This window comes from Nannospalax galili, unplaced genomic scaffold (assembly GCF_000622305.1).
Source record: "Nannospalax galili isolate Female #2095 unplaced genomic scaffold, S.galili_v1.0 scaffold78, whole genome shotgun sequence".
In the NCBI taxonomy this organism is placed as follows: Eukaryota; Metazoa; Chordata; class Mammalia; order Rodentia; family Spalacidae; genus Nannospalax; species Nannospalax galili.
Window position 1 is genome coordinate 5,446,209 of NW_008343387.1, and position 20,000 is coordinate 5,466,208.

Below are 20,000 nucleotides of genomic sequence, written 5' to 3' on the forward strand. Positions count from 1 at the left end.
AACGTGGTACATTTACAGTAGTGGCACTTTTATCTTGGGGAAATCAACAGCTATCTAATTGGACTAAAACCCTACTCAATGGGAGGAAACCAAATACTCATGGCTGGAGTGGTCATAGGTCTTAGAGAAAACCCCAAGACTGTCACATCCTTAAACTAATGTAATTTCTTACTATGTGTAAAATATGTATCCTTCATATTTACAGACAAATATCCCAGTCACCACTCATCAAAGAAACTCATTTTGTACCAGTCAGAGACTATTACCAAGTACCAAAACTGGTCACACACAGACATTGTCTATGAATTTCCCAGGCCTAAGTGACATATATACAATGCAACCTCTACACCTAAAGCTCATGGACCATAAAATAAGAGTAAAGGGGACATTAATGAATCTCTCAGCTCTCATTAATGAAGCTTCCTCATGCAGCAAAGGACCAAGAACACAAAAGGTCACAAATGGACAAAGCATAGACATCAAGAGGCTGCTGAATGCTGGTTGTTTTTCAGGACTCCTTTATTAAACTTCACCCACCCAAGGCTCAGGGAAATTGCAGAAGATGGGGCGGAAAGATTGTAAGAGCCAAAGAGGAGGTGCATGACTAGATGGAAACAGAGTCCTAAAAGCTCATGGGAACTTGCTAATATAATTCTATGGCAATGGTGTCAGCATACACAGGTCCCATGCAAACTCAGGCAGACAAAAACCCAGCACAGAACTGGAAAAATTAACAGCAGATCCCAATCTCATCTGAAGAAATATTGGTAACCTATTGCTGCTAGGTGAAGAAGAGCTGATCTTCCTAAAACAAGGGACTCTAGATAGGCTGACAAGACCTCAGTGGATGGACTTGCACTGGAGAACGTCTGTGGACACTGACTTGACAAAGAATATGGGCTCCAGTGAGGGAGCTATGGGAGGATGCCAGTGGGGAAGGGGGTATAAATATTAATAAGAATGTTTGAGATGTTTTGTATGAAATACACAAAAATTCAATAAAAACAAATTTAAAAAATCACAAGCTTAAAAAATAAACGGGTTGCGGAGGTGTCTCAGCAGCTTAAAGTGTTTGTCATGCACACAAGAAGACTGGAATTCATCCCCAAAACTCATGTAAATGCCAGTGGGTATGGAGGATCATCTGTCATTACAGCATTGGAAGATGGAGACAAGATCCTGGAGCAATCCGGCTAGGAAGACTAGCCAAATCATCAAGCTTTGGGTTTGGCTGAGAGAACTTGCTTCAATAAATAAAGTGGAAGAGCTATCAAGGAAGATTCTTGACACTAATTTTGGGCCTCCACGTGTGTGCACCAGCATAAACACATGTGCCCACACACATGCAGGCACACCACAAACACATACACGTGGAAATGAAACAAAACAAAGAGGCTGAGGCTGTAGCTCAGTGGTAGATCACTGGCTTGGCATATATAAGGCACTGGGTTTGATGCCCAGCACCCCCCCAAATACAATGGTTTACATAGCTTTACATGAACTCACCTCATACAACAACTTACACCTACATCATCCAGCTGCTGCCCACCTGGTAGCATCACTGGTTACCAGCCTTTCTGGTTTCCCACTTCAACTTTCCATACCCAAACAGATCACCCTGCACACTCTCCAGCTTTTACAGAAATCCCTCTCCCCATCCTCAGCAAAGTCCTAACGTCTTAAAGAACTCTTGTCAGATTTGTTTTTGTTAATGAACTAGTTCCTCAAGGTGAAACCATTATCTGCCCTTCCTATGGGTTCTGCCGAATACTATATGCTCTTTTCCCCTGAAAAACAAAACAAAACAAAACAAAACTGTCTACATATCTGCCTCTAGACCATGCTCTCCCCTAGGTTCCCAGTACATGTCTATGTGAACTACTTTCCAAAATCAAAATACAAAAACAAAAATTAGTGGTCAACTCTATGGAAGTGAAAGCTCTAGTATGTTTTCACAATCAGAAATAGTTTTGCTTCACAGCTCAAAAAAAGCAGGAGACAGCATTTTAGAGGCAATTATAATTTACTTAGATATAATTACATCTAAGTAAACAGTAGATAGTTAAAAAAAAAAAAAAATTAAAGAGAAGAAACCCCAAGCACCAAAGTAATAGACAAGATTATGGATGTGTGTGGTGAGCTTTTCTTTCTTGATTTCAGTTTTTCTGAATGGGATTATAATACTTATAAGACAAAATACAAATGCTTAAAACTTCTCTTTAAATACACTGAAGGACTCCTACTCTGTTGTTATTAGTTTGATTAGCCCTCCAGGGGTACTTTTGGAAAGTAATCTTTCCAGGGCTGGAGAGGTGATTCAACAGTTAAGAGCACTGGCTATTCGAATCCTAGCACCCACATGATGGCCAACAACTATCCAATCCTAGCACCCACATGATGGCCAACAACTATCCGTAACTCCAGTTCCAGGGCATTCGACACCCTCTTCTGTCCTCCATGGGTACTGCACAACATGGGTGCACTTACACACAGGCAAGCATAACACTCATACACATTAAATAATAAATAAATAAATAAATAAATAAATAAATAAATAAATAAATAAATAAAAACATTTTAAAAAGAAAGTAGTCTTTCCAGTCTGATGGGGCCCCATACAAGTCTGTCCCAGGTGATGCAGCTATATGTCACTACATTAGCACAGCAGTGTAAGCCAAAGTCTTTGGATGTAAAATATGCTCCCATCATTTATGCACTGTTTGTCCTTGGACTTCTCTGTGTCTCCCATAATCCTCCCTAGACCTCAATTTCTTTATCTATAGAACAGGAATAATAACATATTGAGAAAATGTGTTTGACAGGATGTCTTCATCTCATGTATTAACACCACCACCATCATCATCGCCATTTTGAGATGATGAACTTTAGGACCTAAGAGGGATTTCAAAGTCTTGGCCAGGCTCTGATTTGCTCCACTGGCCACTAAATTTCAATTCAACTTCTATCCATCATGTAATGCAGTGAATTTTTATTGCGCCCCAGAACTATCATGAAACTTCCACAGGCTAATTTGAAATAATTTGACTACCTTTTGTAAATTATAACACATTGAGGAAAGTTCATACATATACTGTGTATGGTAATTTTGGAAAAAAAAGTGTTCTTTTTTGGGTAAGATACACAATAAAGAATTCAAGTGTCACAATTTCTGCATGGTACTTTCAAATAATGTATCAAAACATGCGTAGGGGCTGGAGAGGTGGCTCAGTGGTAAGAGCATTGGCTGCTCTAGCAGAGGCCCCAAGTTCTGTTCTTAGTATCCAAATGGTGGCTAACAACTATCTGTAACTCTGCTTCCAGGTGATCTGATGCCCTCTTCTGGCCTCTGTGGGCATTGCATAAAACGGGCACATGACACATGCAGACAAAACACAATAAAATAAAAATAAATAAATAATGCTTATAAATGTATATATAAAGAAAACTGAAGCTAAGGAGGCCATACAATCAATAAACCATGGGAAGACTCAAGGTACTCATTCATCTATTCATTTAAATAACTTGTCCATAGATGAGGGAAAATTAAAGCCAAAAAGATGGGGGAAGACAAGATTCGCAAAAAAATGAATCAGCAGTGAACGGTAAGCACCGAAGAGAAACTCCCGGGGTGGGAGGTTCCCGAGGAGTGCCCTTCTTTTACTTATTGAAAGGTAATAATTTTGTGATATTTGCTTTGGGGCCTGGAGAGATGACTCAGCGGTTAAGAGCACTGACTGCTCTTGCAGAGGACCCAGGTTCGATTCCCAGCACCCACATGATGGCTACGAACCGTCCTTAACTCCAGTTCCACGGGAATCCGAAACCCTCTTCTGACCTCTGCGGCACTGCACAACACGGGTGTACTCATATACGTGCAGGCAATACATTCATACACATAAAACAATACATAAAATATTTAAAAAATAAAATAAAATAAATCAGTGCTCTTTAAAAAAAAGAAATATGCTTTAATATAGTCAGTTATAACAAACGTTTATGTATGTCTAAAGAAATGCATGGAAAAATAGTCAAAAATATCAGCTATTAAATCTCTAATTAGTAGGAAGTCAGGTGATTTTTACTTACCACTTAAATTTAGTTTTGTTTTTCTTTATTTGAGGAGTTGTTCTGTTTATGGGTTTGTTTGTTTGTTTTGTTTTTTTACTTTTTTGGGTCTTTTTGAGACAGGGTCTTCCTGTAGCTACAGCTGGCCTAGAACTCACTGTGGGGACCAGGCTGGCCTCAATCTCATAGTCACCTCTGCCTTCCAAGTGTGGGTATTAAAAGTGGGTACCACCACGCCTGTCTTGTTTTTGTTTTTGAGGCAGGGTCTCACTATGCAGCCCTGGCTGGCCTGGAACTCACAGAGATCAGCCTGTCCCTGCCTCTGCTTCCTGAGTGTTGAAATTGAAGGTGTGTGACCTCACCCAGCTTTGGTTTGGGTTTTTGAGACAGGGTCTTACTATGTAGCTCTGGCCTAGAATGCCATATGCAGACCACATTGGCCTGGAACTCACAGAGACCCACCGCCTCCATCTCCCAAATGATGAGATTAGAAGCACATCCAGACTTAAACATTTTTGTATTGTTTTAAAAAGACCAGAAACATGCTGTCTTTATGTAATCAGGAAAATAGTAAAATTCTCTCTCTCTTTCTCTCCTCCCCCATCCTTTCCGGTGTTAGTGGTGGAACTCAGAATCTTCCTAAGCAAGCACTATACCACTGAGTTACACTCCAGCCCTTGTTCTTTTCTCATGAACCATATCTCCTTGTACATTTTTATAACTTCTTCTGAATCTCGAATTATTACAAAATTAAAGGTTTATAATTGATTTTTTAAATCTCCAATACATTGGGCTGAACACTTAAAATTTCCCAATGTTCATCAAATATTCCTTCCCATTCTATTTAGATTTTAAAAAGTAAGAAGCTTCAAGGGGCTGGAGAGATGGCTCAACAGTTAAGAACACTGGTTGTTCTTGACCTGGGTTCGAATCCCAGCACACACATGACAGCTAACAACTGTCAGTAACTCCAGTCCCAGGGGATCTGACAGCCTCTTCTGACCTCCGTGGATACTGCACGATGCGGGTGCACTTACCTACATGTAGGCAATACACGCATACACATAAAATAAAATAATGATTTTTAAAAAGTAAGAAGCTTCAAATACAAAGTTATGGTCTTAGAGACATGACATTTTAATATTTTTAAATGTCACAGTGAAAAGCAGAGGGTGGAGCTCATTAGCTCATGACCAAACACCTCTGTACTGATCAACCCACTGACAGGTTCTCCCAGCACTTCTACACAGACCCTCACTGCCTGCAAACAGTGCTCAGGGAACCCTGGGGTGCAGCAAATCCCCATCCATGCTATAGAACCATTTCCTTTCACTTGGGCTCTGTAGCCTATGAACAGTCTCTGTTTACATTCCATAGAAACTACACAGAAGAAAACACCTTTATGTGATTATTTTATTGAATATGCATTTAATAGGGAATAGTAATTTTGGAAAGGTAAGCATACCCTTCTCAAAGGTCTCTGTCAATGACCACAGACTTCCCAGCAGGCATTTGTCCTGCTGCTCCACTACACCTTCTAAAGTTGCAATTCCAACAAGACAGCAGAGTGCTTGCTACAGCAGTCTCTGAGTGATGACCTGAAAGGCAGAACAGCCTGGCAGCTACTGCAGCCAAGCAAACAGCAGGAACCTCACTGAGGAAGGGGTCTTGAAAGCAGTCACTCATGACAGTGCATGAATGCTCCGGACCCTTACTGCCCCTGCTCCATCCTGACTATGTAGATGACAGCTGATCACAGTGGTGATGAAGTGGCAATCTCTTACTTCAATTTAGGTTCCTCAGTGACACACACCTTCCAGTGCTGACTGCCAGCACCAAGCCAGTTACTTTTCAGATCTGATTCAGTATGTTTAGATAGATGATTCAAGCCTTGTCTGCTCTTACTGCTTTCTTCTCCTTGTCTGACTTAGTAATCCTGGACTGATAGCTTCTCTCTCCAGACTGACACCTTGCATTCCAGTTCTAAGAAATAAAGAATCCTTTTCTATTCCCTAATATCCCGTGTCATCCGTGGTCCCCCATCCAAAGTCCATATTCAAGGCTGTTCTGCTGCACTGAATTCCCAGAGGACCCCGTCAGAGCACTTACTAGCACTGCGCCAGCACTGACTCAGAAGAGTCATTGGCAGCCCCATGCCCTCCTCTGCATTAAACTCAGAAAACAAAGGGCTGGAGGGCTGATTTTTTCATGGGGGGGGGCAGGCTCCCTGTTGGCCAACTACAACCCAAGGAAACCACCTCCTCCCAATGCCGCCACTGTGTGAGGGCCTAAGGGGAAACCTCAGACCAGTGGGAGCCATTTACAGCAGAGAGAACACTGAAAATGACCACAGTGTTTTAGGGATGCCAGAGTTCCCCCCTCTTTCCCTTTTTAGTTAATGTATGTGTATGTGTGTGTGTATATATGTGGGTATGTGTTTGTGTGTACATGTGTGCATATGTATATATATGTGTTCATGTGTGTGTGCATATGTGTGGAGGCCAGAGGTAGACATTAAGCATCTTCCACAATGGTTTCCTACCTTTTTTCTTGAGACAGGATTATTCATTGAATCTGGAGCTCAGTAATTTAGCTAGGCTGCCTGGCCAGTAAAGTACACGGACCCACGTCCCCAGTGCTGGTATTACAAGCATGGATCACCATGCTTAGCCTTTTAATGTGGGTGCTAGGATCCAAACTCATGTCCTCATGCTTGTATAGCAAGCACTTCACCACCATCTTCCTGAAGCTCCTTCCTTCCCTTTCTTAAACTCTGTGAGGGCACATAAACCATAATCTGGGCCTTAGCCCTTGCAGCACAAATTCCAGGAAGGGACAAATTCCCTGATAAAAGGAGCTCTGAAATCAAAACAAAATTCCAGGAAGGGGATCTGGCATCCCGGATAAAAGGAGCTCTGAAAACAAACAAACAAAAAAAGGGAAGCAAGCACACTGAATACATGTGGCACAAAGGAGAAGCGCTGGGGCAGATCACTTTTAGTTAGCATAATAAATATCCTCCAACAGATAAGTAAAAAATTAGAAAAACTGAAGAAATATTTTTATACAGGAAAAATATTTTTAAAAAGCTAAAAGTCAAATTTTAGTCGCTAGTTGGCCACGCATGGTAACACAACACCTGTAATCATTCACTTGGGAAGTGAAAACAAGAGGAAAGGCTAGCCTGGGTTACACAGGGAGACTCTGGGAAAAAAAAAAAGAACACAGCAGATGGACTAAAAAGCACAATGTTGTAAGAACAGAACAGGACAGTGCACTGGGAGCTTGAAGAGAGGAAAGTTCCCCAAAAGAAGAGAGAATTACAGGACAGCACAGAAAAATAGGGAATAAAAGCAGAGATGCTGATAGACAAGAGAAACAGGAAGAAGGGAAAGAAGCAAGTATCGAAGGAAATATTTTAAGAATATTGATCATTAGCTCCACAGAATAAAAGAAAAATCACATAGTCCAGCTCACTCCAGTCAGAGTAGCTCTCATAAAGAAAACAAATAACAACAAATTCTGGTGAGGATGCAGACTATGAAGAACACTTGTTCATTGCTGGTGTGAATGTAAACTGGTATAGCCACTCTGCAGGATGAAGGTTTCTTGAAAAACTAAAACTAGAGCTACCCTATGATCCAGCTACACCACTTCTGGGTATATAACTGAAGAACTATAAATCAATATGCCACAGAGACAGCTGTACATTTTATTTACTGCAGCACTTTTCCCATAACCAAGTTACAGAATCAGCCTAGGTGTCAGACAACATATGAATGAATAAAGAAAGTGTAGTATATGCATACAATGGAGTTTTATTCAGTCATAAAGAAGAATTAACTTATGCCAGTTACAGCAAAATAGACTGAACTGGACAGATTTATGGTAAGTGAAATAAGCCAGACTCAGAAAGACAAATATCACATTTTCTCTCACGTGCAAACCTAGATTTAAATGTGTGTGTGTGTGTGTGTGTGTGTGTGTGTGTGTGTGTGTACATATGTCATAAAACTAAAAAGAGGGCCACGAGAAGGGACGAGCCCTCTTAAGTGTCAGGGAAAAGAGAAAGACAGGGTAACGGAATACACGTGGCATAGAAGTGCAGGGAGGAGAATATTTGTGGTAAAAAATTGGACCAGCAAGAGAGTGAGCAGGGTGTGGGGGACAGAGGAAGGCAGTGCAGGAGGGGTATGAATTAGACAAAGTATAATGACACTCGTGTAAAAAACTATTATAATCACAACCAACCAAACAACTAAAAATGAAAAAAACAAATTAAAATAAACAAACAAAAACCCAAACCAAATTCCTCTGCTTCTGAACAACCCATCTTTATGAGATCAGATTTTCTTCGGACTTTGGACATTAACCGAAAAAAATATTGAATGTAAAAGCAGATATAAGAATCTAACATTTATCTAATAGGCTACAAATGAAATAAATTTACAACAATTTTTTTTAAGTTACTGTTTTTACTAAATGTTTTTATTTTTAAAATTTATTGTTCTTTTAAAATGTGCTATTTAGGGCAGGATGTGGTGGCACACACCTTTAATTCCAGCTCTCGAGAGGCAGAGACAGGCAGATCTCTGTGAGTTCAAGTCCAGCCTTGTCTACATACTAAGTTTCAGGCCAGCTGGGGCTATACATACACAGTCTCAAAAAAAAAAGAAGAAAGAAAAGAAAGAAGAAAGAAAGAAAGAAAGAAAGAAAGAAAGAATGAGCAAACAAACAGCAAGATCCACAGCATGCCAGCCAGCGGTCGGAGCGTCTATGCCCTGTTAGTTACTGTTTGGGGATCTGTGTTTTAAAAAGTTCCTGGTGAGAATGGCATACCCAGGCACAGGGCTCAGTGGAGCATGTCTGTTTGAAGTTAGTTAAACTACTAGAGCCGAAGGGGAAGGCAGTTTGTGTTCAAAATATCCCTGACCATCCTAAGTGAACTGCACTGCTGGATGTCTGGGACTGAGCCCCGGCCCCACATAGGGCTCCCTCCTGCGGTCCACACAGCCTTCTGGGTTCCGAAGCCCATTTGCTGTTAATTGACAGCATTAATGACATTAATGCGCATAGCATGTCGGTTTGAGCAGAGTGACTGTCTCTTTCTGGCTCAAAGAGGAAAGGCTCAGTAAGACTTAGGAAATGTTGCCCATCGATTCAGGAAGAAAACAGGTACAGCCAGAGTTCTGCACCCCACCCCGCAGACAGCTCACTGACGCTCCCAGGGGTAGCAGTACTTGGAAAGAGTTCCAGGCAAGTACCAGGTCGCAGGGGTCACTTATTACACCGACAGTTGTATTTTTGATACAACAAAGTTTTTTGACACATCAAGGGACGATAGGGAGCTACTCAGACATCTATCCATTTAAAAACCTATCAGTTCTCCCTAGGTCGAACTAATAAGGGCCTCAGAATGGTCATGATCAAGTAACACGTTTGTTAAGTAGACACAGAATTGACTAATTCTAAACTGTAGATAATTCTGTGAAAGTCATATATTGCAGGGTTAAGCCATACACCATTCAGTTCTAAATGCTATGACATTGGTTAGTGTTTTGCCAGTTAAATTTGTCAACTGGACCTTGAAATTTAAGAAAAAAATTCTTCATTGCATTTTATCTATGTTTTCAAGACATGAATTATTTTGATGGAGTTTTAAAGTAAAATATGAGCTGGGCACAGTGGTGCATGACTGCATTTGCAGCTGAGGCTGAAGGATCACAGCTTCCAGTCTAGCCTGGCCAACAAAGCAAGGCCTCCATCTCAAAACACCAGGACTAAAAAAAAAAGAAGAAAGAAAAGAAAGAAGAAAGAAAGAAAGAAAGAAAGAAAGAAAGAAAGAAAGAAAGAAAGAAAGAAAGAAAGAAAGAGAAAGAAAGAAAATGTGCTATTTATATTAACATGTATTGGTCTTATTATCACTAAAGATACATAAGATCTCAGATAAAAGAGTTCTGAGCCTGACTTCCCTCAATGATGGATTGTGATCTGGAAGTGTAAATAAACCCCTTTCTCCTCAAGTTGCTTTTAGTCCTGGTGTTTATCACAGCAGCGAAAGCAAACAAGGACACTAATATACCAAAAGATGGAGAAAGAGAATAGAGAAAGTTATCTCAAACAAATAGGAACCAGAAGAAAGATGAAGAATCCATCTCACTATCTGACAAATGAAATTCAAATTTTAAAAAATCATAAAGGAAAAGGATTGCACTATGTTTGGAAAATTAAACAAAAGAGTAAAAAAAGTAATCTATAAAAGTATATAACCTTAAATATATAAATACTCTCATATAAAGTCAGAGCTAATAGGACAGCAAAAATAGGACCATCAACAAATATACTTAAATGTTTTACATCTTTCAGACACTACCAAACCATTTTTTAAAAACTAGAAATATAGGAGGTCTAAAATAATACATTAAACATGTTCAAGTGAATAAATACATTAAAAGCTCTATCCCATATTTTTTTATCATATAAAAAAAAATAACCGCACATTATGCTAAAGTCTCAGTAAATTCCAAGAATCAGGACACAAGAGACTATTTTCTCTGACCATAAAATAAAAATCAATTATAGAAACCCAAACAAAATTCCATAGAGCTAGAACCTGATTAAAAAGGAAAATACAAAGAAAAAATTTTAAACTATATTGAATATTGACAATGAAAACACAACATGTCATTTTTAGATGTGGTTCAAACGTTAGTCAGAGGGAAATGTATATCTTCAAATATGTTCTTTTGTTTATGTTTTAAAAATAATATTTATTTCCATTTTTTACTTCGGAGAAAATTTGCAAATTAAAAAAAAAAACTACGGAGGCCAGTTGTGGTGGTGCATACCTCTAATCCCAGCACTCAGGAGGCAGAGGCAGGCACATCTCTGTGAGTTCAAGGCCAGCCTGGTCTACATAGTGAGTTCCAGGGAGATCTTGTCTCAAAAAGACCAAAAGAACAACAAAAAAGACTATAACGTGAGTTACCCATATTCTAAACCACAGTAATTAATTACAATTAATATTTTTGACATATTCCTTTTTTAATTGGGTAAAAATACTTGTAAATCACTTATTTTTATGTGTATGTATGTATATATGCTTCTTTTTTCTCTTCTTCTTTTGTATTTTTATTTATGTGTATGTGTGTGCACCTGTGTGAGTTTATGTGCATCACATGAGTGTAGGTGCCCATGGAGGCCAGATGGTGTTAGATCCCCTGGAACAGGAGTTAACTGTCTGATGTGGATGCTGGGAACAGAACCCAGAGCTTCTGCAAGAGCAACAAGCATTCTTAACTGTTGAACTGTCTCTCCAGCCCTCTCTTTATCCTTCTTTTTTCTTTAATTGCTTCTTTAATACTGAAATGAACAAGTAAATCCCTGAAATTCACTTCAGCAAAACATGGAAAAGCTCAAAGTCTATTCAAAGGCTGGAGCTGGAGCTCAGTGGTAGAGCCCTTGCCTAGCACACAAGCACCCTAGCTTCAATTCCCCATAGTGCCAATCATTTTTTGTTTTGTTGTATTTCAAATATCTACCTGGTTCCCATTGTGCCCTCAACCCCACATTCACAGAAAACAAAATATGATGCCATAGATAAATGAAAAAAATCTAAAAGGAAAATCCCATCCGGTACTGTGACCTTTATTATATACCAGCTGCCCTGTGGGCCTATCCAAACCCCCAAAGAATATTATATATTCAGAGAAATATCATAGTTCTGAATCCTTAAAGATTGATGTCAAAAGAAATCAAAAGACCCTGGAATCAAGTATCTCTCTCTTAAGAAGCATTTCTACTTTCACAACCCACCTCCCCTGACATCCACCCGTATGACATTAACTACTGCCCCCTCTAACTGATATTGACATCTGTCATAAGAATAAAGCATACTTGCAAACAAGTACCTGATAGGGTAAGTCAGCCATCCTTAAATACGTTTCCATTTTCAAACAGAAAGGAGATAAACTGGGGACACCATTGTTAGGTCTTGCAAACTGATGCAGAATAATAGCATCTTTGGAGTCAAGCTCTTGCTGTTTCCTGTTAAAACCAAACCAGAAATAAAGAACAATGTGCATATTATATGTTCTTGCCTTAGTTCTTGAGAGGACCCTTCAGGGTTGTAGTCTTCTATGAACAAGCAGAGGTGTGTGTGGCAGGGCTTAGCTCAACCAGTGCTTAAGAGAATGGAAGTATAGTCAAAATGCAGGAGGACCTTACAAACTCTGATACGACTAAAACCCAGTGGCCCAAGGAAGTAACTACAAATCAACCTGCCTCAGTTATTTGGAACACATGAGTAAGTAGAATATTTTCAGAAGCAGGCATATTATGGTTATTATGTGTCCCACCTGATTCCACAGGTTTCACAGGTATTATCTCATTTAATCTTCATAACATTATGAAGTAGATAGTATTATTTTACATTTTTCTTTGAGAAAGGATCTCCCTGTAGCCCCAGCTAGCCTGGAACTCACTATGTAGACAAGGCTGGCCTTGGATTTCACTGAGATCTGCCTGCCTCTACTTCCTGAGATCTATGATTAAAGGCATAAACCATCATGCTCTACCTGTTACTATACGTATTTTATGGATGAGAATTTTAGGTGGTAATCTTGGTTGTACAGGCCTGTAATTCCAGGTACTTGGGAGGCTGATGTGGATGATCACAAGTTTACAGCCTGCCTGGTTCACAGAGAATGCTGGGGCACAGAAGATTATCTTGGCCAAAGTCACCTTGCTAGTAAACAGTAGAACCTGCACTGAATAAGGCAGTTGTGCCTATGTTCCTGGCCATTAGACAATACTATAAAACAGTCTCCTATCAGTAAGCCTAGTAAATAACAGTACAGGTCTGTTGTGCCATAACTCACATCTATAGGGAATCTGAGACTAAATATTCATATTCTTTTTCTAAGCTGCCTATGCCCTCACCAGGTCTTTGACCTGTGGTGCTATGGAACCTGACTCCTCTCTCTCTCTCTCTCTCTCTCTCTCTCTCTCTCTCTCTCTCCCCCCCACCATTTATGTGTGTGTGTGTCCCTCTCTCTCTTTTCCGTCTTTCTCCTTACTCTCATGCTTTCACAGCATGCCAACTTTTGTCACTCCATATATAGTTTAGTAAATTCATTTCTTTCCTTCCTGCTGTTTAAGCCATACATCTACCTTCTCCTTTGGCCAGTTTTTTAGGTCATTAGTCACCATTAATATAATAAATGCTGGATTCAAAGTCTAGTCACCTTGAGTTAAATACAAATTCTGCTTCCTAATGACCATCTCATTCCAGATCATTTCACCTCCCTTCACCTGAAGAATGAAGGTAGTGCTGATTCTGTACTGATAATCACAAGGACTAAATAAGAAAATAAGCTCAGTTAGTGAGCAGTCATTCATTTAAAAAAAAAAAAAAGGAGCAGAGGAATTTACTGTTATCTAAAAAGACATGGCCTTGTCCACTTACGCTACAATATCTCCCATTTCACACAGCCTGGCTCATACATAACCAGAAACCTATTATAATTTCTATCTTTTCTAGTAGCTAGCATTTTTCAGTCAGGTAAACTCCACCCCCTAATTTGGCCCTCCCTAAGTTTCTGCTTCCCTCTATGGACCCCAGCTTAATTCTATACCTACTTCTACCCCAATGGAAACAGCTTCTCAGCATCATCACATGGATGCTCACTAGCCTCAGCACCACACTTTGTAAAACAATTTCTCTTGAATTTTACAACTGAGGGTCTAGTGAATTTAAAGCGCTCAGAATGAATCCTTCTGAAATTACAAGCCAAAAGAATAAAAGTTTTTAAAAAGATTAAAGACAAAGATTTTCTTTTAGATGAAAGATATTAAAATCCAGGAGTCATTTCTAGACAGCCAGCACAAACTACACTTCACAACTGATCCTGACCAGTAAAATAATTCACATGACAAAGTGGGGTTTTCACATAAATTAGTGAAGGAAAAAGATAAGAACTGAAAAGAGAAGTGGTAAATATTAAATCTTCTGCCCCACTGGCCAGAACAATCTAATTCTAAGGTTAATTTAGGCCTCCTCATAGCAAGAGTGGATGCTGGTCATGTGCCAGTATGTACCAGCAGCTTTATATGCATCCCACACATTAATCTACTTCATTCTGATAACAACATAAAGTAGGCATTGTGAGTTTAAATTTGGATGGGATTATACTTATAGTTTATAGTAGATAAGGAAATTTGAAGCTCTGAAAGTTAAATAACTTGGCCAATGAATACCAATTTCAGATCAAATCTGTACCCAGACGTGGTGACACTTGCCTTTAATCCCAGCACTCGGGTGGCAGAGGCAGGTGGATCTCTGTGAAGTCAAGGCCAGCCTGTTCTACAAAGTCCTAGGCCAGCTGGGGCTACATGGAGACTATGTCTCAAAAAACAAAAACAAAAAGAAAAAAACAAAACAAAAGTTCAAGTCTGTAAAGTCAGGCCTGGTGGCAAATCCCAGCTGTTCAGGAGGCTGAGGCAACAGAATTGCAAATTCAAGGCCAGCCTGGTCAACTCAGCTAAATCCTGTCTTCAAAAAAATTTCAAGGGGCTAGAGAGATGGCTCAGTGGTTAAGAACACTGTTCTTGAAGAAAATCCAGGTTCGAATCCCAGCACCCACATGGCAGCTAACAACTATCTGTAACTCCAGTTCCAGAGGATCTGACAGCCTCTTCTGTCCTCCACGGGCAATGCATGACACAGGTGCACTTACACGAATACACATAAAATAAAAATAATAAATAAAATATTTAAAAATTTTTCAAAAAGAGAGAAAGTGAAGATATAGCTCAGTGGTGGGGTATGTGCCTACCATGGTGAGACAGTGAATAAATAAATAAATAAATAAATAAATAAATAAATAAATAAATAAATATCAAGTTTGTAGTAGCTGCAGTTCCCAAGTTAAGAAGAAAAAAAAAAACTGGTAATATCTCAGTTAACTGTACTGACACACCCACTCTGACTCAGACTATTTACACTATTTACCCATCCTCGCTAGTGGTGGCTAATCCTTATTGACTGTTCACTCCATGACAATAGTGTCCTAAATATTTCATGTGTTAACATATTAAATCAACTCTATAAGGAAGGTTACTATTATTAGCCCCATTTTACAGATGAAAAAACTAAGTAACGAAGAGCTTATTATCATCTAAGCTTCATGGTTGGCCAAAGGCAGAATCAAATTTACACCAGACAATCTGGTTACATAGGCATCCCTCACCAGTTTAGGGTCACAGGATCAGATCAGTTGCTTCCTGTGCAATTTATATTATAAAATGGCCTCAGCATGAGATTTGAATAAAGTAACATTTGCAGAGCCCCAGCTAGCTAGTCTAGTAGGAGAATACTCTTGGGACTATAGACACATAGAAGACCATGGCTTCTGTGCACTGGTGCTGAATCAGTTGTTGAGATTAGATGGGAACCCACGGTCCATTCTGATTCACTAAGAACATTTTCTAGGACAGGCTGAACTGGAGAACCAAATGTGCAAATGAGCTAGAGGTAATGAAGTCATTACTTTGGTCATTCAATTTACAAGCAACAAATTTCCAGATGTCTGATTTAATTTAATATAGAGGCCAGACCATCTCCATTCGGGAAAACAGAGGATTAAGACAAGAACAGTTTAGAAACATGATGATAGGCAAAAAAAATAAATAAATAAAAACCCAAAATGCTATCCCAGACATGTCTTCTTTGGTTATTCTTATTCTCATAACCATTGCTAAATAACTCTTACCTGACAACTTTTTTGAGAAACAACTCCAGAAACAAAGCCATAGTTTGAGGCTAAGTCTGTGCAGAGGAAAGGCCAAGCAGGGCAGGGAAGAGTTTAAAGTTGTCAATGAACTCAGAGAGTATGGTCACTTTACAGTGTATTTTCCATCCCACACATTTCAGATTTTGTTTTGCTTTTTGCCTAAACTACATAGATAACTGAAATTCAGATTTTACCTGAAGTGGAAGTCTTTCCTCTCATACCCTCTGGAAGCCTGTTTTCAACCCTCCTGTCTCCCCCGTCTCTCTGCCCTGGGAAGCTGGATCTTGACCAAAGGCCTGCCTTCCTCAGGAAATGCCCCAACTCTCCACATTTCTGTTTCCCCCAACAAAACACTCAAAGTAGGCACTTTGAGGCAGTGCTGGCTCCCTATGCAGACACACATACACACATCAGAGCCTGTGTCCTACTCCTTTTTACTGTGTGATCTTGGGTAGGTTGCTTAACGTCCTCACTATTCTTATCTATTTAAATGGAGAAGAATACCTCCTAGGAGTCCTTATGGATTAATACAACACATGCAGAATCCTACTAGTGCTCAAAAATGGGCAGCCCTTTTCAACTTGTATTATAAGAGGGTATATCAATTTATCCTAAACAATTGTCAAGAAATAAAAGGTAACAAATATGGGATTGGACTTACAACACCTTAACCCATGAAAGTATCCAGAGCTGGGGCTTCTGATCCCCTAAGCGGGAAAGGAGCTAGCCATAGAGAAAGGGCTCAATAGTATCCAGGGTCCCTACCTTCCAGGGTATGGTTTGTTCCAGTCAGGGCCCCACTATTTCTGCAAGGTCATCTAAGCCATGTTTTGGTCTTAGCCCTATGAAGCCTACACTTTCCATCTACAAACTGGAAGTCACATGGTGTAGTGTCCTCACAGGCACTGGGCTGGACTACAACTGAGGAACAACTGGCTACTGTTTAAAATACTACACAAATGTGTGAGTTCTTTAAATGGACTGAAACTTGACTTGAAATAGAGTTTTAAAACTAGCACAAACAGAGAATAAGCTCAGGAGATAATTCACATTAAAACTTTGGGTTTTAATTCAACTAGATTCAGGGCACTGAGCTAAGTCAAAGAATTTATAAAATAAAAAAGAATTAATAAAAAAGAATTAAAATAAAGATCTTAAACTTCTCAGTCTTCCACTGCAGCTAAATAATATGACATTTTCCCAGACCTAAATGTTTTCTCGCCCTCTCAGACATAAGAAACAGTCAATATACAGCTGTCACAGTGCCCTCCTTGAATTCCTGCAAGCCCATTAAAGGTCGGTCACCATCTTCATTATGACCTCTAGCACAATGTCTTCCCTGGAAAAAAAAGGGGTGTGAACACATTTCTGCCTCTTCAAAAAATCCAGGCCAAGAGGGAGATTCTGGGCTGCTGAACACTGCCCTGCTTCTAGCAATCTTCCAGTGACTCCCGCCCCAGTGCATGGAAATATTAACCATAAATTGATGGTCAACTAGCTAAAGACTGTGTCAGCACCCTGTGGTATCACTGTATTCCAATAAAGATCTACTATGGTACTAACTGTACCAACAGGGGTGGGGGAAGTGTCTCCATTTATTGGAATCCTGTAAACATTCTGCAGCAGGCCACTAACTGTGTGCAGCTCTGGAAGACTCCATGTGCTAAGGTTGCCTTCCCACAGCCTACTGGTCACACAAAGGCATTTAAGCCTCAAGACAGAGCTTACAGTTCCATGCCAGATAAGCAGATAAGCAGGTTTAGGCTGCATCAAAATTGCACGCTGTATATAACCATGCATCTTTGAGAATGGTGGTTTCCCAGCTTTTGCAAATGCAGCCTCCTAAAGATGTTGACATTTATGGAGGAGTGGGGAGAACTAACATTTTAAGTAAAAGACGAGGTTAGTAGTTAGTATTTCAGCATTATTATCGACAAACCAATAGGCATTTACAAAGGTGTATCTCTACAAGGCTGAATTCTACTGTTGCAAAAGCATTCATTGCAATTAGGATCTTACCATGGGCTTATCTTTAACAGACTATTTTGCTCCATATCACTAGGGAATTAGAGCACTTTGCTTTTAGCTTCGAAAAGCTGGAAGACAAATGTCTTCCCCTCCCAATTTAATTCTTCCATTACCTCTAAATGGTCCCTCACATGTAGCCAGGTGACCATGAAACGACTTTGGGGAAAGATCTCGGGTGAACGCTTGGACAGTAGGGCGGCATGACCAAGGGGCTAGCACTGGACTCCCCCCACCCTCCCTTCACGCTGGCCGTTCGGCCAAGTGCCTCTGTGGGCGCCCGCACACGGGACCCTCTCTTCAGCTCACCTAATGACCAAGAGTTCGTGCAGCAGATACGCAGCCGCGGCCAGCAAAGCTCCCCCGGTCAAATAAAGGGTTTTCTTCCACCAGGGATCAGAGCCCAGCCCTGCCATGATCCCACCGTAATCCTGCAAAGGGAAAGCGATGATATCCCCATAAAAGGAGAAGGGCTCCTCCGACCCGGCCCACCAGCTGAAGAAGGAGATGCTCTGGTTCCAGCTCAGATCCACCACGCACGGCCTAGAAGAGGCAAAGCCAACCCCCCAGTGCATGCTGCGCGGCAGGCTCCCGGCGCCCCTCCCAGGGCCTGCGCCCGCAGGGAAGGGGCCGGCGGCCGGGCGGGCTCAGCTGCGCTCCCGGGGCGGCGTCGGCGATGGCAGGGCGCAGGCCAGCAGGCGAGCCCACTGGTGGAGCCCGAGCCGGGGGGCCCGGAGACACAGCGGCTGCCACCGGCCTCCCTGGCCGAGGCCTCTCCCAGCCGCTCTTTGTGTCGGAGCTTGCAGAAGGCCGCGTGATGTCATTGCTCCCCCGGGCCGGGAACAGAGGCGGGAGAAAGTCACCTACCCGGCGCCCTGCCCCCGCCCCGCATCTCGGTGTTTTCGCCGCGCAGCTGGGCAGTAGCTGCAGGGCCCCAGTGTGCCGGGGCGCCGGGAGGCACGCCCGGAAGCCGCTCCGTGCGAGCCCAGGGCCGCTAAGGACGCTGAGGATGGTCCCCCTCCGTCCCCACAGGTCCCCGCCTCACCCCGGAGCCGCGGGCGTGGGACTCACCTGCAGCGAGCAGGAAACACCGCCCCGGGGGGTGACCAGGGCCTAGATTAACATGGATCGGGACTGGGAGTGGCTAGCCATCAGCAAAGAGATATCTGCAGGACTTAAAACGGGCAGGGCGTTAGAAATACTAGGTCTGGGCAAGGTGTTTAGGTAGGGAAGTCTGGTTTGACAAATATCAGTACTCAGGGTGAGAAATCTTCCCTCTGACAGAGCTCGTCTTTCCCTTAGAGCTTGTTACCAGGGACATCACTGATTCATATTTTGAGAGTCCCCCTCAATCCCCTTTTGGTGCAGAGATTGCCAATTGTTTGTCTATGGGTCCCCCACCCGGGGTAACTTGGGGAGGGGGGCGTGAGAGAGAATTGGGATTGAATTTAGCTGGTGCTTCAAGCACTCTGCCGCTAAGCTACATTCCCAGGCCCTAGTTTTAAGTTCTTAAGAGCAAAGAACAAGACCGTGTTTCAAAGAAATTTATGATCTATATAGAAGTTCTAGTCAGAGCATGAACAATTTTAGTTTGAAGGAAATAAAACAAAAACATTGAAGATGTAAGGATTCAAGGGGATTAAAGTGAAAGGATGAATATAGAAACACAACCCTCAGCCACCACTTTTGCCTGATCGGTACAGACTGGAGTGGTGGTGAAAGAGACTCAGGTTTCCTTTTCTGCTACCTGAACTACCTTAGAACAAGAAGGTAGTATAGCTGTACTGTTATGTATGGCACCCCCAACAAGATAGAGAGGGAGGTGTTAGCCATCACACACCAGCCTTCAGGGGTCCTCATCTCCACCCCAAGGGGCGTTACTGACTTCTCAGGAAGTGGAGTGTGTAGTCAGAAGTGAACTCCATGACAAGCATGCAGGAGTGAAGCCCAGTAGAATGACAGGTCACCAGCATGTCCTCCTGGGAGAGGGGCCAGGAAGCTGTGGGGCCTCCATAAGCAGGAAGCAGACTGAGTATGAAGGCGAAAGAAGAGAATTAATACTGATAAATCCTGCATCCAGAAAACAAGATAGAAATCAGGCAGATTTTAATCTAGTGA

General features: G+C 41.4%; 1 protein-coding gene across 2 annotated transcripts in view; it reads right to left on the minus strand.

Moving 5' to 3' along the window:
- The window catches only part of Faxc (failed axon connections homolog, metaxin like GST domain containing), a 78,835-nt gene extending 59,941 nt beyond the window's left edge, over window positions 1-18,894 (minus strand). Inside the window, exons 1-3 of one of the 2 annotated variants that reach the window (XM_008839618.3) lie at window positions 18,750-18,894; window positions 18,192-18,313; window positions 11,976-12,111 (exon numbers count right to left, since the gene is read on the minus strand). In XM_008839618.3, coding sequence (XP_008837840.1) covers window positions 11,976-12,111; window positions 18,192-18,298 — 243 coding nt within the window. In that variant the 5' untranslated portion in view covers window positions 18,299-18,313; window positions 18,750-18,894. Of the gene's footprint in view, window positions 1-11,975; window positions 12,112-18,191; window positions 18,724-18,749 lie in introns of those variants that run through there. The other variant, XM_008839617.2, reaches the window with a different exon arrangement.
- Window positions 18,895-20,000: the final 1,106 nt, after the last annotated feature.